We start from the raw sequence: 24,450 nt of genomic DNA, 5'->3' as shown, positions 1-24,450 counted from the left end.
AATGTCTGAGCGTGTGCATGCGCATGGCATCGGGGTTAGAGAGGAGGCGGGAAAAAAAAAGAGATAGATCAGGTGAAGTGTCTTCTGACTTTTGACTTCGGGGTTTGAGCGACAAGGTATAAGCCGCCTACTGGGGGCCGTGGGGAGAGGGAATCCCCATGCAGACGGAAAGAGAGACAATTGGATTGTGGAGCTCCGTCGAAAGCTCAACGCCAGATACAACGCTGGGAATAGAGGCAGGTGATAGGAGGGACTCTAGCACGGACAAGCACTCCGGCAGCAGCTCCGGGCAATATTAGACGCTGATCAGTCAGTCGATTCAGAGACATATTTTGCGGCGAGTGCAGCTCGCTAGGCACACTCGAGAGGGTAGTAGTGAGAGATGTGATGGGATGTGATGGGATGGGATGGGTTAGGTTAGCTTAGATTTGGCAACCTGTCAGTGTCAATCGACCTGAAGTGAGGTTAGTTCGGGTTTGCTGACATTGGGTACCGGGGTAGTGAAGGTAGCATAGCCTCTTGAGTGCGTGCCTTGAATAGCTATCTAATTAATACACAGTAACTACCTCAACTACTCTTCATTAAGCATGGTAAATCTTCAGGTCTCCGTGTCTGGTGGGCCGCGTTGGGCCTCTAGACCTGTCTCACTCAGCTCGCTACTCTCTCCTGAGGTGTTTGCCATGCAGAGCTGTCACTTTTCTGTTTTTCTGTTTGGATTGACCGTCTGTCTTGTCTGTGAGTGGTTTAGCTGAGGTTGTTAGGTAGTCTTAGAGTCTGTCTATTGAGGGTTGAGGATGAGCGGCAGGCATACTACCTAGGCACCTACTAGGGACCTACCTACTATGTAGGTACTGTGCAGTAGAGGCTAAGTTGCCGAAAGGAACCTACCCTTGTCCGCCTGTGCCTGTCAGTTTGTCAAGTGTGTGTGTGTGTGTGTGATCCGCCAACCACCCCCGGTCCCCTGGCATTGGAGCTGCCTTTCGGGCGGTTAGGTGTCCTAGGTGTCTTGGTCTGGCAGGTCTGGGTACCTCTCACTGCGCACTTAGGTGGCATGGCCATGTATTGGTGCGGTAGTCTTGGTCGGGAGGGGTGTCTGATTGCCCCTTGCGAAGTCCGCCATGTCTCTCGCTCGGCAATTTTCCGCCTAGCGAAGGGTAAGGTACTTCAGAGTCTAGGCCCTTCGCCTTAGAGCTTGGAGCCCCTCTTGCACCCAGCCACACTTCACTAAAGCAAACGGTGGAGGGTGCCGTACCTGAAGGTACCTCCTTCGCTCTTTCTCTCTCTGAGTTATGATCGCTAGGAAAGGAAGGAAACTAACCCGCAACTGACCTGGCCTAACAAGCTACCCAAGGTACGGTCACTCGGCACAAGCCGACTTCACAGCTTGCTACAGTAGGACTACCCGCGCGCGCACGCAACAAGCTTCCTCCCTCACCTTAGCTCAGCTATCTACGACTGCGATCCTGTCCCTCATCCAGCGTCTGTCTGCATCTGCATCTGCGCGTGCTCTCATCCGCCCTCGTCAGGATTGACCATCCTACCTGACGCTGACGCTGACCTGACCTGGCCTCGCCTGTTCTGGCCTGACCTGGCTGGTCTCTTCACCCTGCCCGCCCGCTCGCTTGCTCGCTTCTCACCTGCGTGCGCCAGCTTCCTCCAAGCTGCTGCTCCTCCAAACTATAGCCTCACTCGCCCACTTAATGACTCCACAGGCTCGTTCTCTTTCGTGGGGTTTCAGCTTCTCCGCCTCGTGTCGACCCAGTTGGGGCCCGCTCATCACCTCGCTCAATTGATAGCCAACGTCCTCTCTCTTACGCGCGCACATCCGTCTACCGTACCCTGGCCCCGTCTGTCTGTCCAGCCATCTATCCGTCTACCCGTTCGGTATCTCGTTCATACTTGGTTTCCGTCGTCGTCAGCAATATTGCCATCTCAGTCTCCACATCGGCGCGTCTCGACCTACCTGTCTACCTGACTACTTACATCAGGTGCTCGTATCTGACCACCCCTACTACCGTTACCGTCTGTGCCCGTGCTGTCCTGGCATGCCGTCCCACCCGCGATGGACAGCCTCGCGAAGCTGGGCGGCGGTGGAGCTGGCGTTGGAGTAGGAGGAGGAGGAGGAGGAGGCATAGAGATGGGACTGGGAAATGGAACGATACCGCCGGCTGCCGGTCCGGCATCAGCCTCGGCCGCGGTGCTGGCTGCCCGCGAGCAGCAGTGGGTGCGGTTCTTCGCGCACGCCATTGCCTCCCGCCTCGAGCCCGAGACCTTTGCGCAGTATGTCCCGCTGCTGGCCGCTAAGCACCCGCTGCCCCCGACTGCCATCGCCGACCTCGTCCTGCGGCCCACCCCAGGCAATACAGACACCCTCGACCCCCGTGTGCCGAAGTATCTGCAGTCCCTGTTTGAGCTGCGCATCGTGGACGTACCCGCTGTGCTGAGGGGCCTCTATCGATATAGCACGAGCCATGCGCAGTCGGGGTCCCAGGGCCATGATGCCGACGGCAAGCCAAAAGACGGAGCGGAGCATGCCAATGGCGACAAGAAGCAAGACGGAGAGAGACGCACGGAGGAAGGTAGCGTGCCCAAGTGGACAAGTAGCTACAGCGCCGAGGAGGTCATCTTCTATCGCCTGACTAAGGCCGTTGCCCAAGGGGCCGGTATCAAGACTGCGCGGGATGCTACTGAGGTGGCGGCTGTAATGGCACGATGGATGAACCTTTTCACGGCTGCTGCGACGGCCTTCGCTGAGGATGTCATGGGCCAGCTGCATAGTCCGCAGAATCGCGAAGAAATGGAGTCTGCAAGAGCTGCGTTTGTCCTGCTCCTTTTGAGAGTCTGTGAGAACCCGGTCATGCTAACGGCCCTCAGCGAGCCGTTTGCCAAAGCTCCGCGGGCCGCACTCTCAGAGAGCCTCGCAAACTTCGTGCCGTCGATCCTGCAGAGCGCATCCCAGATAGCAGCTAGGTTGGAGCTATTTCGGACGCAGACTCTGGCTGGGTTTGAGCCCGTCGACAAGAAGAAGGAGGCCGCCAACGCGGAAATCGACGATCTCCTTGATTCAACAATGGGTCTGGAGAACTTTGTCATCCCAGAACTACCCATCACCAATACCCGTGCTGGGTTATATATCTATCTCAATGCTTCTGTAAGTGGACCTAGGTGCCCGAAAAGCCAAGATGTGGCTTGACTAACGGTCCCCAGTTGGTTGGACGGCCTTTGATCGATGATTCTGCTCTTATAAATTACCTACATAATAGATATCAGGTGGGCACTCTTCTATGCTGATACAAATGAGCGCTTCTAACTTCTTCAAGGGTGACATCCAGACAACTGCGAATGATCTCATATTGGCTTCTTTCGACGTCCTTGCAAACGCTGTTTTCCGCAATGAAGGACAGAAAGCGGCACACCTTTTGCGATCATATTTAATCAACAAGGTGCCTTTATTGTTGGCATCCTTTGTGGGCATGCAATCGCCCATGTACCCTTTTAATCCCGAATACTGCATCACCCAAGCGCTCAGCCAGGTTGACACTAATGCTTTCCCAACGCTGTCGTCAATGTTTGATGTCACTAACACGAACAACACATTCACGGAATCTGTAAGACAAGATTTCTGCTTCGCGTGCTGCCTACATGGCCTGGTCCCTGAAACGAGCATCGAGAGACTGCTCGGCGAGATTACGTATCAGACCTTGCCTGCTGGCGGCCGATATAACAAAAATCAACTGGTCCAGGAGTGCATAGCGGATCACGATCGGATGTACAGCCTCATCGGAGAATTGGATAACATGGATGGCAATGTTGGGGCAGTCTGCCAGGCTTTGACAGAGGTATGGCGCCCTGGTAACCGATTATTTCTTCCGATCGGTGCTGACATCTGCAGATGATCGCCCGGCTCTGCAACGAGAAAGAGACAATGTCTCTCAAAATGCTATGTAGCCAACTCGCGCGGAAGCCTTTAGCTCTTGATGTGATGTTGCTCTTTGACAAACCGACAACCATCCTGCATCCTCTTTGTGAGCTTCTGGATAACTGGAGGTATGAAGAAGACCAAGGCGAGTATCAGCCGGTTTACGAGGAGTTTGGCTCGATACTACTTCTCCTTCTGGCATTTGTATACCGTTACAGCCTTTCTGCCTCGGATCTAGGCATTCGTTCGCCCGAGTCTTTCGTAGCAAAGCTCCTCAGCAAGGGTCATCTTAGTAGACCACTAGAGGACCTGTCAGACCAGGAGAAGAGCCATCTAGACGGCTGGATACATGGCCTTTTTGACACAGAGGCTGGTGGCTTGGGTGACGAACTGATGTCATCCTGTCCGCCGCAAGATTTTTACCTGCTAATCCCCACACTATTTCACAACATCGTCCTCGCTCTCAGCACTGGCTATTTAACTGAGGATAGTCTGAAGAGCGGTGTTGAATGTAAGTTTGTACCCAAACTAAAAGGGTCCGGTCCCATAGCTGACATCCGGCTAGATCTTGTGGACACATTCCTATTGCCGTCTCTTGTCACGGCAAACATGTACCTGTCAGATTGTTTATGGGCCGACGGCCCTTCCGAACAGAAGGCTATCGTTAAAGTACTGCAGCTGATTCTGCAGCCTAATCAAATATCGAATGAGGCATCAACGATGCTTTCATCCGTTCTAAATATTGTAGCTAAGCCACTGGAGCATTCGCTACGGACATATCAGCGACAAGACCCCAAAAGTCAGGAGGTCGAGCCTCTGCTAAGAGCCCTTAAGGAGAACATACAATTATCAAGACGCACAGGCGGCGCTGATCACAACGAGCTCGAAAGCTGGACCAGCACTGCCAATGGGGGGCTGACGGCCTCTGTTAGGCACACTATTCAAAATCTGGTACAATGGGGACTTCATCCCGGTATCAATGTCATGCCTACTTCATACACACATCGACAGATTCTTGTAGGCTTGAAACTTTTGGGGGCGAAGCGAATGCTGCACATTATTGTGGAGGAGATGAAGCAACTTACGGAAGCAGGAAGCGGAAGTGTGGCGTACGATGTTGGGACAGCACTCGTTTGTGCCCCAGATGTCACGAGCGATGACCAGCCGCTCACTATCTCACTCTTGGATGAGTCGGGTAACGTCCCGGCATCACCACAACGTCGCATATCTCTAAGAGAGGCGCTCAAGTGGGAAGCGGAAGAGTGGAAGAAGATTCAAAAGACCGACCCCGTCATGGCGGAGACTGTTGTGCGCCTCTATAGAAAGGTCGAGGCGCAGATGGTTGTTACCCAGGCACCCACCGTACTTCAGACAGAGCTGGGCACCCTCGAGGGCGCGGCTCTTGATGATGCGATGGCTGCGGCTGCGGCTGCTGCATCAGCGGTGCCCGATGATGCCATGACCATTGACACCACCGGCATGGGCCTAGGTCTGGGTACCGGCGGGGGAGATCTAAGCCTGGGTGCCTCTTCTGCAAACTCTGCAGGAGGCTTGGACCTGGGTGCAGACAACGATATCTTCAGTGGCCTGGGTTCCCTGGACGGGTGGGACGGGATGGACGGAATGGACCTCAGCTAGAAGCTGTACCAGGTTATTTGAGGCGCTCGTGAATATTTTACAAAGACATTGCATGGGTCAGAACGGTTGTATGGGCAGAAGGCGTCAATACCCCGATGTATCATTACACGGTGTTCTAGGTCATTATAGGCTGTGGGCTACTCCAATGACATGAAAAGCTAAAGCACGTGAAGAGTCTCAGTTTACTCCACCCAACTCCCTATTGTGAATTGTGAGTTACACATGTTCGTCAACTCCCAGTCCTCTGCACCCATGACCCCCTCCATCCCCTCGTCCGCCTTGTTACCACACAGCCCCGCCACAAACATCGTCGCCATGAAGTGGTCGTCCGTCGCGTGCGCATCGCGGTACCGCGGGTGCTTCATCAGGCTCGTCGCCTTCCGCCGCAGCAGCGGCCCGCCCACCCCCTTCCCTCCGCTGCGGATCTCGCGCCCGAAGGCGGCCTCGTCGGCGGGGACGCGCGCGGAGGCGCCGGCGCAGAAGACGTCGACGACCTCCTGGCGGAAGTCGAGGGCCCAGGGCCCCGGGGGCGTGGGCTGGGCGAAGTTGTCGCGGTGGCGGACCATGGGGCCCCAGACGTTGCGGTAGAGGTTGTGGACGCTGCCGCCGGAGCCGACGAAGAGGGTCCGGTGGGCGGCGAAGTCGGCGCGCAGGGGCCGCAGCGCGGCGCCGACGGCGGCGTGGAAGTGCGGGTCGTAGAGGCTGTTTGTGCTGACGATGGTGGTGGGCGGGCAGCCGGCGGGGAACATGCGCACGAGCACGAGGTACGTGTCGTGGATCCAGTCAAAGGTCGGGTCTGGCCGCGAGGGGATCCCCGCTGCGGAGAGGTGCGCCTGGATCGTGGGGATGAAGTCCAGGTCCGGGTTGAGCTCGTACGACTGGTACTTGGATGGGTGGACGTATGCGACGGGCGATTTGGCGGGCTTGGGGTTTGCGGAGATGAGGACTCCTGGGTCGGACGTCGACCAGTGTGCGCCCTGAGAAGTTGTTAGGTGAGATTCATAGAAGCAAAGACAAGGGAAAGAGAGAGGAACTCACCATCATCACGATATGCTTCACTCCACGCGCAAGTGCTTCGTCGCCACACTTCTTCCAGTAGTTCGCTGAAGCGGACTCTTCACCCAGCATCATCGTCGTGCCGTGCGAGAAGAGGTGCACAGGCGCCGCGGCCGAGTTGGTCTTGCCAACCGCCATCTTGACGGCTGTCTATCTCAATCGCGGTTCGTGTTGCTGAGCTGATCGACCTGCTTGTCTTGAATCAAAGACTCAACACAACAGAGTTGTGCAGGAATTGCAGTGAGGACAGTGGCAGCACGATTAATTAGTTATCGAATACTTCATTCTCAAAGCTGAGTCGTTATCTATCTTTCTCAGCTTACTCCATCTTCTCGCCTTCTCTAGAAAAGTGTGTACTGTAACGGTCATGATGTTGCGCGAGTGGGGCCGAGTCTCACTTACACGGGGAGTTGGAGACCATTCCCCCACCTTTCCGAGCCGCATTGCTTTCCCCACAGAGACTTCGGCAGCGGATGCGGCAGGAGTGGACATGTCTCGGCGACGCTAACGAGAAGCTGGTAAAGTGTGGGTTTTGTCTTAGTGTAGGTTGTTGAAGGTCCAGAGTGATCGGCAGTGGCATGTGTGTCAGTGTTTGCCTCTCGGATGACCTACGAAACTCCGTTGTAGATCCGAGCTGGTGAACTGCTCTTTGCTGCACATCGTGAGCGATACGCGGCCTCCTGAGTGGCGACTGTCACCCTCCTCTTCGAGAGTTTCGACATTGTCCTGATGCTACCCGGCAATTACAAACAACATTCTAAAGGATGAAGCAGTGGGATGCATATTTTATCATGATACTAGGATCTGATTTCACACTTAACTTGAATACCTGGGTAATTGTTTCAACATAGTGGATATGATATAGTACTAGTTTACATGTTATTCCTTAACGCCTCAGCTTCCCAATGTACTCAAACCCTTTTCTTCCGACGACATAAGAAGTCCAACCTACCACCGGTAAAATCGCAGTCAAGGCGATGCTTGCTCCAAGTAAGAAACCAGATTCAAAAAAGCCAGTAATCTCATTCTTGGGTTGCCCAGTCGGCTTCAAGGGCTTCACTACTAGTGACCGGAGGCTTGACGTGGACACCCCTTTCGACCCAGCCAACAGCTCTTCAGCCTTCTTGAAGGTTTCTGAAGGCGGTTCTACAAACTGCGGACGAGGCACGCTGAACATTTCTTTGGTATACCGATAGTACAAATCCGGCGTGTGAGCAGTTGGTGCTGCTGGTCCAGCGAGAAGCTGCACGGGTATCTGGTTGATGCAGGATATGTGACAGGGGATGTGTTGCGAGAGATATTTCGCGGACTCCGGTTCTGCAAAGAAGTATCCTGCCAACAATGGGTCTCTACACAAGACGTTAGTGGATTGACGTTGCTCTTTACTAAGTTTACGAGGTCCTTACTCAAACTCTTGTCCGAATGCAGCATCCACCAGACCTGAGCAGGTTGCTATCGGCAAATAGCGACCACTGATCTTCATATTTAAGAGCGGATTGTTCCTGTAGACTGATTAATTATTATGTCTTTGTAAAGATGGAGTATACCCACTTGTCGAGAATGTCGACCAGTTTGAAGTCATTTGAGCCAAAGCTCGATACCTGTCTTCTATCTTCCGCGTCCTTGACAGCTTTTCTAGTCGCCTCATTCTGATTACCACTTGTTTTCTTGATCGTACTCTCCTTTGCAAATGATAGCGTGGCATATTTGGAGCAGGCCTCGAAGAATTCCTTCTTGGCAAACTCGTTGATCAATACTAGATCAGGTGCATATGGTGAAGTACCGCCAAAGCTGAATCTAGCCTTTGCGATTGCCTTTGCAGCCTCCTCGATGTTAGCTGTCCGGTCGACAACAGCTATTGCCCTAGCCTTGCTCGACGAGAGAAGCTGATTGGTAAGAGTGGCGCGAGGGCCACTGGCAGTCTGATCCACCAGTATGCCAGTGTCTAATATTGACTGGTCCGTAACCGTTTTGGTAATACAGAACGTATTGAAGTCGAGCGCTTTGAGCAGGAGAGACCGGAGAACCGAGTCTATTTGCGATATGGTGTCCGATAGCTGCAGGTGGTGTTAATGACTGAAACAACTGTCAAATCTCATTTGAGTGCCTACTTCAAGAATGACGCAGTTTCCAGCAGCAACGGCAGCAGCAAGCGGCGTGATAATGGAGTAGAAGCGTGTATGGCTTGTCGGTCGAATGATGACTATGCCCACTCCCAACCGCCTTTCTTCGTTGTTCCTCCCGTGAACAACAGAGTATTCCTTTGCTAATTCTTCGTCAAAATGTAAGCTCTCGTAGGCATGTCTGACAGCTTCCAATGCAAGATAATACTGGGTTTCTGCTTCCGCGCTGCTCGATTTCGTGTCCGTAAGAAGTGCGCTCACAATGCTTGCCGCCGCCTCTCTCAAAGCTTTGTGTAGGGCTTGGAGCTGATCTTGTCTATATCGAACATTGTCCGCGCGACGGTCAGTGGCAGCTAGCTGCAGTCGTTCGAGAGCGAGGTCTTGAGCCGATGCCATTGTGAATGATTATGGTGGCAATCTCAGGAGACTCAGGAACAGCAACAAGAAGGGACCAAGAGATCAATGTGAATTCTATTCAGCTCACCATCTTAGAAACTGACTTTGTAGTCTCCAAAAACAAACGTTCCGAGCCGAGCTTCATGAATCTAGAGCTCTTCGGCATGCGACCCTGGCTAAGGCCTGTCTTACACGGGAGTGGCAGCGGGGGGTCGGAATGTGGGGTGTAGCACTACACCTGGCAGGTCATACGAGAAGATCTGCGAACATCAGATCGCCTCAGGGCCAATACGTCGTACTTACGGTAAGATAATTCCTATTCAGTAGCTGTGTTCCTTTCTTGCGGCTCAGTCACGGCGCAGACTCCATTCGTTGCGGCAAACCACTTTGCACTCGATTTTGACTACTATTCTCTTCTCACCTGAACCTCCTGGAGTCAGTTCAGCAACACGACACAAAATGTCTGTAACAACGACGGACAATCCACTCACAACTACAATCCGGCAAGATTATCTACAGGATTATAACATTCATTTGAGCGGCGGCGAGCAGTCGCGCCCGCTGGAGCCGCCCAATAGCGACAACATCCCGCCGCCGGTCGAGAATCCGCCCGACTGGGACGACCAGCATCGCGAAGTCCCTCCATACAGACCGGTCAATACACAATTAAGTCGAGAGCAGCGGCCATGGGGATCTAACGGCGTGGAATCTGCATTTGTATTCACCATGCTACATGGTGTTTGGTTGACAGCTGTAAGTGACCTTTGTGCCACTCAGAGATATAGTGCGCATTGATAATAACAACCTAACAGACTGCATCATGGGTATGGAGGAAGACAGGAGGAAAATGGAACGATCAGTATTTCAGATACAAGGTAGGCGGAGAAATCTGAAGGAAATTGTGTTGTCCACGGTTTGCGGTGGAAGACGAGCTACAGCGTCGATGAATAAGAGCAAGACAGCCATATTTTACAGTGCCAGTCTTGTGTTACAAGAAGCAATTCACTTAAATATGTAGATTGCAAACTGCAAGTGATGTCTGTTATTTTTGTTTTGTTTTGTATTGTATGTTATGAAAGTCTGCTGTTACGCACAAGATCTGAAGCAAGCGTTGTACCAGTGACAGAATCAAATCTTATCAGTCAGGACACATGATAATCGAAAACACACCAAGTAAATGAACACCTTTGAAACTCAAAGAAAAGAAGCACATCGGCTCCGTACACTCGGTCTACTAGGCTCATCATGCATCAGTTATTGAAGCTCTACCATTCCCCGCCCCCACCTTCCGCCGGCCGAGGAGCACTCGGAGAAGTTCCTGGTATTATACAAGCAAGCTACAGGAGCTTAGAAAATATGCTTGGGCAGGCATTCGGGACGAGAAGTTTCATTTACATTCGAACCTGTAAGATTTGCTATCAAAATGGATGTTAAAACACCCCCTATCAAGGACATCCAGTCCGTCACGGAGGATAAGGAATCCGGCCTTACATTCATGAAGAACGTATCGATTCCTCTGAAAGCCTCTCCACTACCTATACGTGCCAACGTATATATTCCTCTGTCCACAGACCCCAGCGCCAAATACCCGGTTCTCGTCACTTACGGGCCGTATGGAAAGGATATTCCGTATGAAAGATTCCACAAAGGTTCTTTTGATGAGGTCAACCCGGAACACCGGTCCAAGTACTCGGCATGGGAGACTCCGGATCCTGTCTATTGGTGCCGGGAAGGGTATGTGATTGTCCGTGCCGATGAGAGAGGTCTCGGTCAGAGCCCTGGGCTGCTGGACACCATGAGCAGGGGCACAAGTGAGTGCTTCTTCGATGTAGTGGAATGGGCTGCTGAGCAGCCGTGGTCTTCTGGAAAAGTTGGACTTTTGGGCATATCCTACTATGGCGGATCGCAGTGGCGCGTGGCGGCAAGACGGCCGAAAGGCCTGGCTGCTATAATCCCCTGGGAAGGCATGTCTGATTATTACCGGGACCGATGCCGGCATGGTGGGATCCTCTCGAACAAGTTCATCGGTTTCTGGTGGAACCGGCAAGTGCTCGTAAACCAATACGGCAAGGCTGGCAGATCAAAGCTTCAGTTCCCGCCAGACGGACCAGGCGCTAGGGGTCAGGAGGACACCATCGAAGGTGATCTGCCGGATGAAGTCCTAGTAGCCAACAGACGCGACCAGACTAAAGACAACGAGGAGAATCGATTTCGCGATGATGAGTACTATGCTAGCAAGGAGTATCGTCTTGAGGATATTGAGGTACCACTCCTCAGCGTTGCGAATTGGGGCGGTATTCTGCTCCACCTGCGAGGCAATGTTGAAGGCTATACACACGCCGGCTCTAAGTTCAAGTACCTGCGCTTCATCACGGGACGCCACGATCTCCCATTCTACTACCACGAGGAAGTCGAGCTTCAGAAGAGCTTCCTGGATGCCTTCCTAAAAGGACAGGACCGGGTTGGCTGGAGTGTGCCGGGCAAGGTGCCTCCCGTGACTCTGACATTAAGAAAAGGAAACGTTGGCTTCAACGATTCTGAAAAGGAGAAGGCCTTCCCAAAGCGAGATGAGAGTGCATGGCCACTGCCGAATACTCAATACACCCAGTTCCATCTCCATCCCGACCAGAAACTTACGACAAGCAAACCGAGCAAGGAATCAAAAACCATATCCTATAAAGCCCTTGGTACTTTAGATAGTCCTCAAGCCGTGCAGTTCACAACGGCGCCCTTTGAAGAGGATACAGAGATCACAGGTCATCCATTGGCTCACTTGAATGTCTCCGTCACACCGGAACATAGCGAAGGAGAGAGCGATATAGATCTCTTCCTCTCACTGAGACACATAGACCCAGCTGGGAAGGAAGTCTTCTACACAGGAACGGCTGGCGATCCTGTGCCACTTTGCAAAGGTTGGCTGAGGGCGAGCATGAGAAAAGTCCACGATCAAAATCCGAAGCACCGACCGTGGTTGCCGCACCGGGAGTACCTGTCGACAGACGTCCTTCCGGTCAAGGCTGGGGAGATCTACCCGGTGGACGTGGAGATCTGGCCCACGAACGTAGTGGTGGAAAGGGGAGGCAAGCTCATATTAGAGGTTGCGAGCGGTGACACGCAAGGATCTGGAGTCTTCCAGCATAATTCTGAAGTTGACAGGTATGTGCATTGTATCAAGGATTCCCGGCCAACTGACTGACGATCGTAGACCTCCGTCGAAATTTGCGGGGTTAAATCACATACACTTTGGAGAGGATAGAGAAAACTACCTGACTTTGCCTATCATTCCCTCAAAATAGATATTGTCGCAATCAATGTAAGCCAGATATCGCAAGGCAAGTTGAGGTGAGGAATCACTTGTCTGTAGCTGCCAATAGACTGAATTGAAAAAGTGTTATGGTTATCTATCTTAAAACTCGACCAGCTGAAGAAGCCATCTTCTGTCGATTCTCTTCGGAACAGTGACTTCTCCATGGTTCTAGAGCTCTGCAATTGAGAGTCCAGAAGCTTTTTGTTTTGCATGATTGGTGGAAGCAAGGGCGGGTCAGGGCTGGAAGCCTTTGAAGCTAAGGAGTGCTGTGGAGGTAAGAGACAGATAAGGTAACATTGGAATTCATTTCGATGAGGCTGGAATTAACGTCGAGACGCTAAGGGAGAACCCCAGTCGGCGGTGGCGCAGAAAGCTGTCGGAAGGCCACATTGCAACGCACGCACACCCACCACACACACACGAGAGCAATTGGGGTAACTAACCACCTTTTTCCCGACAATATCTCATCGGCCACTTTTGGATGCTTCATCCCCCGTACACCTGAACTCTCCTTCTTTCTTCCATCTCCTTTTCGCCCGCCGCCTCTCTTGTCCAGCATCATGGCGTTTCTGAAGTTCTCGACTCTTGCTCTCCTGGCTCTCCGTGTCGCCTCGGTCTTCGCGCAAGTTGACGTAAGTTAATGCTTCCTTAAGGGTCCAAGTCGAATACATCGCGAAAAGCAGCTCCACATCCTGCAATTGCCACAGTTGTATCGCAGCTGCTGACCGTGCTTCTCTACATCAGCCAGATGACTTGACCACCTCCGCCCAAGCTCCCGAGCTCAAGGTTGACGTTACTACGACATTCCCCGACTCGGACATCTTCGGCGTGAAGCTTGTCAATGGCCGCGCTACCAAGGCCGTTGTCGAGGTGAAGAACCTCGATGACGAGCCTGTCACCGTTGCCTTCATTGGAGGGATGCTGTCGACCACTCAGCCCTTGCCCGAAGATGCCCCGACCATGGCTGGCGTCCTCCGCAATCTGTCCGCTGTGAGCTACGATATCAGCATCCCTGCTGGAGAGTCTCAGAACCTTCCCTTCCAGTTCCTTCTCGACATGCAGCCTCAGGATGTCAAGCTTGATCTTCTCGCTGTTATCAGCAATGGCAAGGGCCAGGTCTTCCAGATCCAAGCCCACAGCGGCACCGCCAGCATCGTTGAGCCTCCTACCAGCATCTTCGACCCCCAAATGTACGTTTCTCTTCCGACTCGCTCCAATTGACTTGCTAACGGCCCACAGCATCTTCCTCTACCTCTTCCTGACTGGTCTCTTCGGAGCTACCTTGTACTTCGTTTATAAGACGTGGATCGAGGCTCTCTTCCCTCAGGCCAAGCGCACCAAGAGCACCAAGACTAAGAAGGTCGTGGAGGTCTCCGAGCCCCTCTCAGGCTCCGAGTCCACTGGCGTCACAACCGGCGCCTCCAAGGACTACGACGAGGCCTGGATCCCTGACCACCACATCAACCGCCCTGTCGCCAAGCGCGTCAAGAGCAGCGCCAGCGCCAAGTCCAAGACCAGGGTCGTCGAGTAGACTTGCGACTCACACCCGCATCCCCGAATTATCCCTCTGCGAAAAGAACGGAGCAAGAAATTCTTGTCAACATCTACGTGTTACAACATACATGCCTGGGACAGGCAAAAATTGGGCGGGGTGGTGGTGTTGGAAATTGAGGGCGGGCAAAAAATGAAGCATAGCAAGAAGCGGCCGTGGATCGCGGCGCGGGGACTTTGTACAATATATAAAAGTTCAATGCAATGGCTAATTTTTCGTCGCAGTGCTAATGTATGTACAGCTTCAGAATTATGTGCAGTGTCCAACTTTTACCCAATCCCCCCTGACGAAAGCTCCTTACGATGCGGCTGCGACCATCGGCGTCGCGGTGGGGGCGTCCATGGCCTTGGTCTTCTGCAGGGTATCATAGTTGCGCTTCATGGCGGCCTCGGTGAACTGGCTGCCCGTCACCATAGGGTACTTCTTCTGGGGGCCTTGGATCTCGCAATCAGTGTTGGGCTGGTTGAAGAACGCCAGGCTGTAGCGGGGACCGAAGTAGTCGACTGCCGGGTCAGTGGGCGTCTTGACGCGGTGGAAGGTCGACTTGAAGCGGTCATCGCTCCACGACATGAGCAGATCGCCACTGTGAGGGGGTTAGCACCTTGTTCTCAAGTGTCTGGAGATAGCAGTGCGCTGAGTTTGCCTTACATGTTGCAGACGATCTCACCGGCTGTGGGCTCGACCTTAGTCCAGGTGTCACCGATGCCATATTCGGTGAAGACTTCCCGGCCGGGGCAGATCTCGAGGCCGCTCTGGCCCGCGCGCTGGAATAGGAGTGTGAGGAAGTCCCAGTCAACGTGCGCTCCGGCGCGGTAGTAGCCCTCGGGCGTTGGCACGGAGGGGTCTACGGGGAAGTAGTGTAGGGCGCGCAGGACGGTCTGCGTGTTGGGCCGAGTGACGTTGTGCGCCTTGATGAAGTAGTCGTCGGGGAAGCCGAGGCCGCGCGCGAAGCACACCATCAGACGCTCCGAGACGCCCTGCACCTTGCGCATGAAGGCCAGGCTCTGCTCGCGGAAGCCGGGGATGACGTCCTCGGGCAGCCACAGCCCGTCCATGTTGGAGCCGAACTGCATCTGGTAGCTCTCCTTCTGGTCCGCCTTGCCGGTGGAGGGCCGGATCTGCGCGTTCTTCTCCCACCCGGCGTTGAGGTGGCTGAAGGGCACGGTGGCCTTGACCTCGTCAGGGAGCGAGAAGAAGCGCTCCGCGGCGAGGAACTGGTCTTCAACCTCGTCTACTGAGATTCCGTGGTTGACGAGGGCAAAGAAGCCGTCCGTCTCGGCGGCGGTGATGAGCTCCGTGGTGATCTCATCGATCCGGCTGTCAAAGTCATGCAGGGAGATCTTGGGGATCGTCCGGCTGGAGTAGTTGGTCTTGCTCTGAATGGCCATTTTGAAATTTGGCTAAGAACGGCACTACGCAGGGGAGACGTCTATGTAGGTAGAATAGAGGATTGACTAACAGAGTGCCGGGTATCAAGTAACTTCGAGTCAAAGGCGGCAAATACCCATACAAATATTCAAGTGAAGCTTGTGTTGAAAGAAGGCTAAACCATGGAGATTCTCACGATGGGAACATAATGGGTTTAAGATGAGAGCTGTCTGTTGTTCCCCCATCCACCCAGCGGCGAGTTCCAGCTCACTCGTGGCTATCTGGCCTTCAGAGTGTTAGTCTTTCGGCCGACTTGGCCTTATTTCATTTGCCCTTTCACGTAAGAGCTTTTACTTTTGCGAGGGCGTCTCCGCCAGATTCCGCAAGCCACTGGTTCCGTGAGCCGAGACTGCGTGGGCCCAGGGATTGAGGCTCGTCGCCACTGGTGTAATCTTTGGTATCAACGGTGCTCCCCGCAATCTGAGAATCTGGCGTTTCCCAGGCTACTGGAATAGGCGCGATAGTAGAGGTTGGCTATCGCTGCGTCTCTCGTCCAATGGTGGTTCTTCACGCTGTCTTATCACATCCGGAGCCCGCCGCAACCAACTAACACAATCTGCTCCACTGTAAACTTCATCCTTCAGGACCCATCAGCCCGTCCAACCTCCACAGCATCGCTCTGCTTTGAAAGGCCGGAAGAGCCGCATCATGAAACTGTGAATCATTGTGATGACCTTTTTCTGTGTCATTGCAATTCCAAGTTGCGACGCTGTTCGGCCGAGCCATCGGCGACTTCCACTGATAGAGCATTGCGCGGGGTGCAACCTACCCAAGTGCTGTGATTGAGTGATCACGAGTCGCGTCAACCTTGAAGGTAAACCATCACAGGTCGACGAATGCTGGGGATGTCTGCTACCCTCTTATGTTCCCTGTATAGACCGAGTTTTCATTACCTCACTTTTATGCTCTTGTAATTGCCCCCAATTCTGGGAGATCTGACAACTCAGGTGGATGAGATTCCGTTGTTGTTGGTCTTGCCTACTACATCGTGTAATCACAAGCTGAGCCAAGATGGTAAATACAGACGAGACCGTCCTCCTGACGGACGTAACTATCATCACAGTCGATGTTTCAAGGCGTGTCATACTCAATGGATGTGTACTCATCTCAGGTTCTCGAATCTTACATGTTGCCTCAAAAGCACCTACATCTCTACCCCCTGACACCAGGACCATCTCGCTTCCCGGCCGCATCATAATACCCGGTCTGATCAACACTCATGCCCATCTGGCACAGTCAATACTTCGCGGTTTAGCAGAGGACCTCCCACTGCACTCCTGGCTATGCGACCGCATCTGGCCTCTCGAAGCGTCTTACCAAGGAGATGATGGATATGCGGCTGCCCGACTCACTATAGCAGAAATGCTGCTGTCGGGAACAACATGCTTCCTTGAGGCGATGCTGACCCACGGAAGCGGCGTGGGGAATGTAGCCCGTGCGGTAGAGGAGATGGGCATCCGCGCCTGTCTCGGCAAGCTGGTCAAATTCGTCGAGACGAACCCGGCGCTCGGCGTCACAGATGCTCGGGACCGTGACGTCCATCACATGAGCATCGACTCACTACTCGATGCGCACAAGACACACCACGATTCCTGCGATGGTCGCCTACAGGTCTGGGCTGCGTGTGGGACTCCTCGCGGCGCGCCCCTGGATGGCTACGCAAAGGTCGGAGAGGCGTGCAAGGCGCACGACATCGGCATCACGATGCACTGCGCCGAAGCACCCGGCGACCTGCCCATCTTCCACGATGTGTACAACATGTCGCCCATGGCTTTCTGTCGGGATGCAGGGCTGACGAGCCGCAAGACGGTGCTGGCGCACATGTGCCACCTAGACGGCGAACCGGACCTTGCCATCCTAGCGGAGACGGGGACCAGCGTAGCGCACAACCCGACCAGCAACCTGAAGCTGGCGTCTGGGATTGCGGATGTGCCTGCTATGCTGAAGGCCGGCGTGAGTGTGGGACTGGGGACGGATGGCGCTCCTTGCAACAACTCCTACGATATGCTCCGCGAGATGCATCTAGCGAGCATATTGCATCGGGGTGTGACGCTAGATGCGGGCAGTGTGGGTGCTCACCGGGCGCTCGAGATGGCTACGATAGGCGGTGCTCGAGCCCTTGGTTTAGCGACGGAGATTGGCAGCATCGAGGTAGGCAAGAAGGCCGATCTGGTAGTTCTGGACCTCAGGGGAAGCTGGGCTGCGCCGTGGGATCCGGAGACTGTGCGGCAGGGTGGGCTTGACCCGGTAGATCTGGTGGTTGGCAGCTGTGTTGGGAGAGATGTAGAGCTAGTCATGGTCGATGGTAGGATATTGGTGGAGGATAGAAAGCTTGTTGATATTGATGAGGGCGAGATCATCAAGGCGGCTCGGAGGGCTGTTACAGGCATACAAAGTAGGAGTGGCGTTAAAGCCACGCAAAAAGCCGACTGGACGTATGAATAAAAGTGAAGCCATTCGGATGCCAATGCATAGATTTCTTCGTCCCGATTTCTCATGACAATTTGGCAAGGATAGGGCAAGGGGGCCTTCCAATGCCCCACTCCACCATGCAGGTACGTAGATTTCTATCTGCGAGTGATTTCACTGCAGTTTTAGTGCTACTAGATGCTTGATATTCTGTAAACATGTGTTCTAGACACAATTTAAGCATTCATTCTTCCTTTGCATCAAATAATAGATAGTAGTTTATCAAGGATATCATAAGTTATTCAACCAAATACTTAGTACTTAAATCGAAGTTGGCAGATTCGTGGTATCAAAAAGAACATCTCAAAGCTTTGATCAAGTGTCACGATCCTTGTCACTCAGTATCATTATCCTCGATGTGGTAACTGTTATTATACCTGTGGAGGAGTACGGCATGTGATGTTTACTGTAGCCCGTCTTCATGGAAGGTTCTACCAGAATGGTAGATGTAATCATAGATATATTTTCACATATAGCACTAATTCAGACTCAACAGATCTAAACCCATTCTAAGAAAAAATGCTGATTGTCCAGGGCGCGGCAGGATTGCGTTCGTACGTGAATCGTTATCTGGTTCAAATTCAGGAATGGCACCTTGCTCAGCCTGCTGCATCGCCCTGAACCAGAACATGACTCTCCACATCTCGATCAGCTTGCCCGAGCCTATAGCCTCCTTCAAGACCGGTGCGGCAAGTACAGTCGCCTCAGATATGCGTTGTCTCTGAGCCATGAAGAGCGACCTGCGCTCTCGGATAGGTGGGAGCTCTCGGTGGCCGTGTATCACTTCCCACGAGCGCTCTATCGCCTCTCCGAGCAGTGCCTGTCGGTTTGTTGGATCAAGAACGGCGAGGAACAGAGTGATTAGCACGTTCCAAATACCGGCACCGCAGAAAAGGGATAGTCCAGTGTCGAATGTGTCCATGTTCATCTTTCCGTAGGATGCCAAGTATTTTACGAAATCAGCACGCCATCTTTGACACTGTCGATGCATGTCCCGTAGCTCATCGACCAGGGTCTTGACATCGGGACTGGAGGGATCCAGATCTTGTGCAATGGCGCCGAAAGCGCGCCTTTGAATAGTTGGCATTCTCGCCATGCCAATGGAGTGTTCCTTTGCCAGATATCCTCTCTCTGACAAGGGATCCTCACTGTCATAGATAGAATCGAAGACTTCCCGCCAGGACTCTTCTACCAGAAAGCATGGCTCTGCATTGACCCAGCTCTCGCAAATCTAATGGAAATCATCTAAGCTGATGTGTACATCATTTCGACTATTTCGAGGCATGGAAAGGAAACTTACGAGGGGATAGCAGAGAGCCGTAAGCAGACTCTTCTCAAATCCAGTCTTGAAAGCATCTGGACCTTTCGCCTCGATCAATCGGGCGGCTCCAGCAATATGTTGCTTCCAGAAATGGGGCGTGTCACGGTTGAAGAGCTAGACCTCCATTAATCTGATGCACTGAAACGTATGCGAATGAAATTACCTCGAATATAGCCAGAACATTCGTTGCGCAGAGAACCTCGGGGTCAGCCCACGACGGGCTACTCACGGCGGCCTGGAGGCTTGATAGTGCATATCCATATTGAGCAAGGATGGCAGCCTCCGTAATCGTATTGTTTGGAACGAGAACAGACTTGGCTTTGCTGAAGAGGCAACGAAGGGCAGCATCTAGACATTCAGACTGGCCGTAACGTTGTCCGACAAACGCGAAGTAACTCGAGTCCTCGTCTCCTCTCTGGAAAAACAAGTTGCGAGCTCCCCCTGGGTCATCCCGCACAATATCGCAAACAACGATATTATGATGGATCGTCGTTAGAGAAGACAGATCGTGCGGATAGATGCCGTATGCGCTAATGAGAAGGTCCAGTCCACTGAAAGGCATCATATTGGGGACCTGTGAGTCTGTGTAATTGTATGTCTCTGGAACCAACCCTTGATTCCCAGAAGGTGAGTGGACTAGCGGAGAGTGCACCTCTGGCTGGTGAGACGAAGCTTCTGACCTCCTGCCACGGTCAGGTTTGTTGCGAGTGCTTTTTGTAGGTCCGGTCACTGCATCCTCAGTCCTGTCGCCCACGCTGCCTGAGCTAGACGACTCTTTACGGCAAGCTCGATTGACTGCTTTGGTGGATTGTTTGCGTGCATGGACAACGGACTTCATCGCTTGTCGGCGAATCTTAGTTTTGGTATCTTTAGACAAGTCCGGTTCCTCCAAGCTCTGGACGACGAACTCGAACTTCAAAGGAGCAGCCATTTTGAAAAGCCTTCAACTCAAATGCATCCAAAGACTGGCCGATGGTGCTGAGCAAGTAGATTTCACCTAACATTTTCGGGGATATGGCTTTCTTTCATATTGATATTTACAGCAGTACGTACTGTTTGTTAGCTGAAGGCAGGAGGAGACTTAGGTAATTATCCCAGTCGGTATACGACACTCAGCCTTACACGTCCAAACCTTGTTTCCAAGCGTATGTTGTGCAACTGACTTCGTGCCGCCCAGCGTCAAAAATGACCATTTGGTCATTGATCGACGTTGTTTTGACGAATGGTGGTTTTGCGGAGAGCGATCGGAGCGCTGCGTTTTTCTCAACGCGGATTGGCGCCAGTGCCAGGTGGCACTGCCTCGTCCTTTAGCAGGCAGACTGACAAAGGGTCGACAAATCCTTCGCTTGTTCCACGAACCACATGTCACCCGCGTCTCGAATTCAAAATGGCTCCTCGTAAAACGTGTAATACCACCTATTCAGGACTGACGACCGACATACGTGCAGTCTTGGCACGGAAGATGGGCCGAAGAAGGCTCATTGGGAGAGTCTAATTGCCCAGAAGGTATAGCTCCATCTTGGAAGGGACTTTTAATGATCCTTCCCATTCTTCCATCTCAAGATCCTTTCGGGAAAGACAGGTTGAACACTTGTTGTTTATTCTCCGAATGCAATGATATGTCACTACCACCGAGGTGGCTCTTTTCCAGAACATGAAAATTATCTATGTAGAGGGAGTTTTGTTGAATGTGAAATGTTCTACTATATAGTATGTTACTTCAGAGCGTGTTGATGCCTGTATTGAGTCAACTGAGTTTCAGTTTCCTTATTTACCTTACTACACGACACTCTTGCTCTGTTGACAGACACGGTTGACGTTCATCAGTATGATCATCATCGTCCAAACATGACTCTTCAAATGAGCTGCTGTAGTTTGAAATGGCTCTCATATGTTAGAAGTGTCACTGCTAGCCTTACCATAATATGTGTCTGTCACTGAGGTCTGTAAAATGATATTTGCATTGTCTCATTGGGCAATAGAAGTTGCTCTGAAGATGGCTCCTCCAGTCGGGAGGTCTTCCAGAAGCTCTTGTGCCTGCACGCTTTGACAAGTCTTGGTGACTAAATCTGCGGCGTAGCAAATAAAACCAGTTGACGCTAGGCCAGATTCAACAGTGGAGGTGGAGCCGGCCACCTCCGACAGAGATATCATATCTCTCTGCATGAGTCGCGCCTATCAGCACCCACGCGGCTCTGAGATACGGGAGCTGCCACGGTCTGGATCCGGAGGCGATCGACAGCGGGTCTGCGCGCTGTGATAGGGGTCCAGCGGCTTCCTTGACAATGGATCTCGTTGACCAGTCATTATTAACACATAGGTAACGCGGATATATAATATAACATCCTCGTTTGCCCAATGGCGCTTCTCACCGGAAGCTGGACATTGTGCCTCACTCATTGCGAGCCTCAGTGAATCCGACCGGACTGACAATGGCTGCGTCGACTGCCGCCTCTTCCGAGAAAGTCGCTATGTCCAACGATGTTGTCGATGAGCCTCTTCCCGAGCAGGGACTAGTGGCTCAGGGCGGCTGGAGAGCCAAATGGCAGTACCTGAAATGGTACTCCACCAGTAAAGCTGGGTGGCTTGGCGATTATGCACGTCTAGCTCAATGTCTGTGAGAACCTCACTTGCTAACCTAATCATAGGACTATGTGTATCTTGTCACACCGAACATCTGGCCGCTCAATCGGAAGTACAAGGACTACAAGGCCCCTTTCTATGGTCTGAATGATGAGGTTCCCATTGTTCTGACCGTCATACTCGGTCTGCAACATGCCCTCTCCATGATTGGTTCAATCGTCAGCCCTCCTCTTGCCATTGCTGGCGGTGCCTTTTATATGAACTCGGCTCAAACGCAGTACCTCGTCTCAGCGGCCTTCATCTGCACTGGTATCGCGACCGCCCTTCAGGTGACACGGGTTCATCTGAAGAAGACTCCGTTCTTCATCGGGACAGGCCTACTCTCCGTAGTTGGCCCGACATTCGACATCTTACCTATCGCCTTCAACTACACTGCTATGCGTTACGAGAATGGCACTTGCCCAACCGCCGAGGACGGAACCCAACTGCCATGCCCGGATGCCTACGGTGCAATCCTGGGGACCATCTTGTGCACAGTTTGGGTGCAGATTCTCATGTCCTTTGTCCCGCCGAAGACATTGAACAGGATCTTCCCTAAGATTGTAACAGGTAGTTTGCTCTTGCTTGTTGGAGTCTACTTGATCAGCAATGGAATGCAAAATTGGGGCGGAAGCAGCAACTGCCATGACGGCACCGGCTACTACGCCCTCTGCCCCAATGTCGGTGCCCCGAAGCCTCTGAGCTGGGGTGACCCGAAGTTGATCGGTCTCGGTTTCAGCGTCTTTGTCTCGATCATTCTGGTGGAGCAGTTTGGATCACCGCTCATGAAGTCCTCCTCCGTCATCATTGGTCTTTTCGTCGGCTGCCTCATCTCGGGGTTGACTGGATACTGGGATCTTTCTAACATCCGGGCTGCGCCGGCTGTTACCTTCCTCTGGGTGCACACTTTCCACCTCTCTGTGGATGGCGCGCTCGTGCTACCTCTGCTGATCATGTTTGTTTGTGAAGCTGTCTCCTGCATGCCTGATATCCTTGCCACGGCTGAAATTAGCAACGTTGATATCGAGGGAACAGAGTTCAACTCCAGGATCCAGGGAGGCATTCTCTGTGATGGTCTGGGCAGTCTGATCAGCGCATTGGGAACTGGCCCGCCGATGGTGTCTCAGGCTGGAAACAACGGTGTTATTTCTTTGACTGGCTGTGCCTCCCGCCGGGCTGGTTGGTGTGCTGCCGCCTTCTTGATTCTCATGGGTATCTTTGGCAAGTTTGGTGCCGTCTTTGGCTCGATGCCGCCATCGGTGCTTGGAGGCATGCAGGTCTTCCTTTATTCCACCATTGCCGTTGCCGGTATCAGAGTCCTTGGTCTAGTGCCCTTCACGCGAAGGAACAGATTTATCCTCACTGCTAGGTAAGCCAATTATTGCTGATATGAACCTACGAAACTTACTGACACAATCCCAGCTTGGGTATTGGTTTCATGGATATTGTCCAACCAGACTGGTTCGGCCAGATCCTTGACTACAGTGGTGCCAACGTTCATCTGGCGGGTTTCGAGCAGGGCATCAACCTGATTGTTGAGACGCCGTTCATTGTCGCGGCTGTCATTGGAGTCTTCCTCAACCTGGTTCTGCCTAATGATTCAAGTGAGATGGATGACTGGATCAGAGATGCAGCGGGCCATCCCGTCCTCGACAAAGAGCACAGGGCTTAAAAACCCCGGATATGCGCTGTTACCCAAGTGCCCAATAGATTTATACGTAATTAATAGAGAAGCTTTGGGAGATCTATCATCATAAAAATGAATATGTTTGAACTACAACGAAAGGAGTTTCTGAGGAAGTAACATGTGAAGCACCTGCCTACCCCTGGCGCTAGCTCTTCAGCTAAGGCAGCTTACCTACCCCTGTTTACTAGCACGATAAGCTAGCTGCAGCTTCCGATAACGCCACTAACAACAGAGGGAGGTACCTACCTGCAGGCGCGACCTTGTTGCACACACTCCCAACCGACGCGTTTCATCGACTTCTGCCAGATGTAAATTGCAATTAAAAAGAACACAACTTCTCTATTCACCATCAACTTTCTTCCCCCTCGGCTGTGATCAATTACACTTGGCCACGCGCTCGCATATTTTACTGAAGGTTATTATCACCTCAGAGTTCAGCATCAATCAAGAACAAAGGCTCACGTCGCCTAGCAGAAGTATATCACCATGGCGCCAACCAAGCCGGCTGCCCGCCGAGGTCGCCTATCCAAGGCTGAAGCCGGTGCTGAGACGCAAGAAGACAAGGCAACTTCAGCTGCAAACGGGGCCGAGCCCGTCAAACGCCGCGGCCGACCTCCGAAGGAGGACGGAGCCAAAGTCACCAAGCCCAAGCCTAAGCCCAAGGCCACAGGTGGCACCGGCCGACCGCGTGGTCGCCCGCCTCTGGATCCCTCGCAGCGCAAGACGAAGCCCTATGTCCCGTCGGGGCGACCTCGCGGAAGACCACCGAAACCAAAGGCGACAGGCAAGCCTGGTCGGCCGCGCAAGTCTGATGCCGCCGCCATCAAGGAAGCCCTTCCCGAGAGCGATGACAAGGTGGAGGAGGAGGTAGAGGGGGAAGACGAGGAAGAGTATGCCGAGGCGGAGGGAGAGGAGTAAGCTGACGGAAGATC

The 24,450-nt window shown here is 52.8% G+C and overlaps 11 protein-coding genes across 11 annotated transcripts; 7 read left to right on the top strand and 4 right to left on the bottom strand.

Annotated features, from left to right (window-relative positions):
• Positions 1-2,062: 2,062 nt before the first annotated feature.
• UCRPA7_1523 (putative mediator of rna polymerase ii transcription subunit 5 protein) lies at positions 2,063-3,291 on the top strand (the record flags this gene model as incomplete). The annotated part of the gene is made up of 2 exons (XM_007914103.1): positions 2,063-3,151; positions 3,208-3,291. The coding sequence occupies 2 exons, from the start codon at positions 2,063-2,065 to the stop codon at positions 3,289-3,291; spliced, it is 1,173 nt and encodes a 390-aa protein (XP_007912294.1).
• Positions 3,292-4,966: 1,675 nt separating this feature from the next.
• UCRPA7_1522 (putative mediator of rna polymerase ii transcription subunit 5 protein) lies at positions 4,967-5,557 on the top strand (the record flags this gene model as incomplete). Its single annotated transcript, XM_007914102.1, has 1 exon — positions 4,967-5,557. One exon carries the CDS (start codon positions 4,967-4,969, stop codon positions 5,555-5,557), a length of 591 nt encoding a protein of 196 aa, XP_007912293.1.
• Positions 5,558-5,739: 182 nt separating this feature from the next.
• UCRPA7_1521 (putative aromatic ring-opening dioxygenase family protein) lies at positions 5,740-6,751 on the bottom strand (the record flags this gene model as incomplete). Its single annotated transcript, XM_007914101.1, has 2 exons — positions 5,740-6,534; positions 6,596-6,751. 2 exons carry the CDS (start codon positions 6,749-6,751, stop codon positions 5,740-5,742), a joined length of 951 nt encoding a protein of 316 aa, XP_007912292.1.
• Positions 6,752-8,133: 1,382 nt separating this feature from the next.
• Positions 8,134-9,132, bottom strand: UCRPA7_1520 (putative aldehyde dehydrogenase protein; the record flags this gene model as incomplete). Its single annotated transcript, XM_007914100.1, has 2 exons — positions 8,134-8,670; positions 8,998-9,132. 2 exons carry the CDS (start codon positions 9,130-9,132, stop codon positions 8,134-8,136), a joined length of 672 nt encoding a protein of 223 aa, XP_007912291.1.
• Positions 9,133-10,555: 1,423 nt separating this feature from the next.
• Positions 10,556-12,328, top strand: UCRPA7_1519 (putative x-pro dipeptidyl-peptidase (s15 family) protein; the record flags this gene model as incomplete). The annotated part of the gene is made up of 1 exon (XM_007914099.1): positions 10,556-12,328. One exon carries the CDS (start codon positions 10,556-10,558, stop codon positions 12,326-12,328), a length of 1,773 nt encoding a protein of 590 aa, XP_007912290.1.
• Positions 12,329-12,999: 671 nt separating this feature from the next.
• Positions 13,000-13,970, top strand: UCRPA7_1518 (putative signal sequence receptor alpha chain protein; the record flags this gene model as incomplete). The annotated part of the gene is made up of 3 exons (XM_007914098.1): positions 13,000-13,071; positions 13,184-13,629; positions 13,679-13,970. 3 exons carry the CDS (start codon positions 13,000-13,002, stop codon positions 13,968-13,970), a joined length of 810 nt encoding a protein of 269 aa, XP_007912289.1.
• Positions 13,971-14,288: 318 nt separating this feature from the next.
• UCRPA7_1517 (putative leucoanthocyanidin dioxygenase protein) lies at positions 14,289-15,379 on the bottom strand (the record flags this gene model as incomplete). The annotated part of the gene is made up of 2 exons (XM_007914097.1): positions 14,289-14,574; positions 14,640-15,379. 2 exons carry the CDS (start codon positions 15,377-15,379, stop codon positions 14,289-14,291), a joined length of 1,026 nt encoding a protein of 341 aa, XP_007912288.1.
• Positions 15,380-16,781: 1,402 nt separating this feature from the next.
• On the top strand, positions 16,782-17,864 carry UCRPA7_1516 (putative 5-methylthioadenosine s-adenosylhomocysteine deaminase n1 protein; the record flags this gene model as incomplete). Its single annotated transcript, XM_007914096.1, has 1 exon — positions 16,782-17,864. One exon carries the CDS (start codon positions 16,782-16,784, stop codon positions 17,862-17,864), a length of 1,083 nt encoding a protein of 360 aa, XP_007912287.1.
• Positions 17,865-18,386: 522 nt separating this feature from the next.
• UCRPA7_1515 (putative c6 finger domain protein) lies at positions 18,387-19,774 on the bottom strand (the record flags this gene model as incomplete). The annotated part of the gene is made up of 4 exons (XM_007914095.1): positions 18,387-18,397; positions 18,447-19,119; positions 19,189-19,323; positions 19,439-19,774. 4 exons carry the CDS (start codon positions 19,772-19,774, stop codon positions 18,387-18,389), a joined length of 1,155 nt encoding a protein of 384 aa, XP_007912286.1.
• Positions 19,775-21,766: 1,992 nt separating this feature from the next.
• UCRPA7_1514 (putative purine permease protein) lies at positions 21,767-23,503 on the top strand (the record flags this gene model as incomplete). Its single annotated transcript, XM_007914094.1, has 3 exons — positions 21,767-21,769; positions 21,858-23,200; positions 23,254-23,503. 3 exons carry the CDS (start codon positions 21,767-21,769, stop codon positions 23,501-23,503), a joined length of 1,596 nt encoding a protein of 531 aa, XP_007912285.1.
• Positions 23,504-24,004: 501 nt separating this feature from the next.
• UCRPA7_1513 (hypothetical protein) lies at positions 24,005-24,436 on the top strand (the record flags this gene model as incomplete). Its single annotated transcript, XM_007914093.1, has 1 exon — positions 24,005-24,436. The coding sequence occupies one exon, from the start codon at positions 24,005-24,007 to the stop codon at positions 24,434-24,436; it is 432 nt and encodes a 143-aa protein (XP_007912284.1).
• Positions 24,437-24,450: the final 14 nt, after the last annotated feature.

This window comes from Phaeoacremonium minimum, assembly GCF_000392275.1.
Source record: "Phaeoacremonium minimum UCRPA7 unplaced genomic scaffold PA7_03_scaffold_110, whole genome shotgun sequence".
Lineage (NCBI taxonomy): Eukaryota > Fungi > Ascomycota > Sordariomycetes > Togniniales > Togniniaceae > Phaeoacremonium > Phaeoacremonium minimum.
This window is presented reverse-complemented; position numbering and strand designations above follow the sequence as displayed.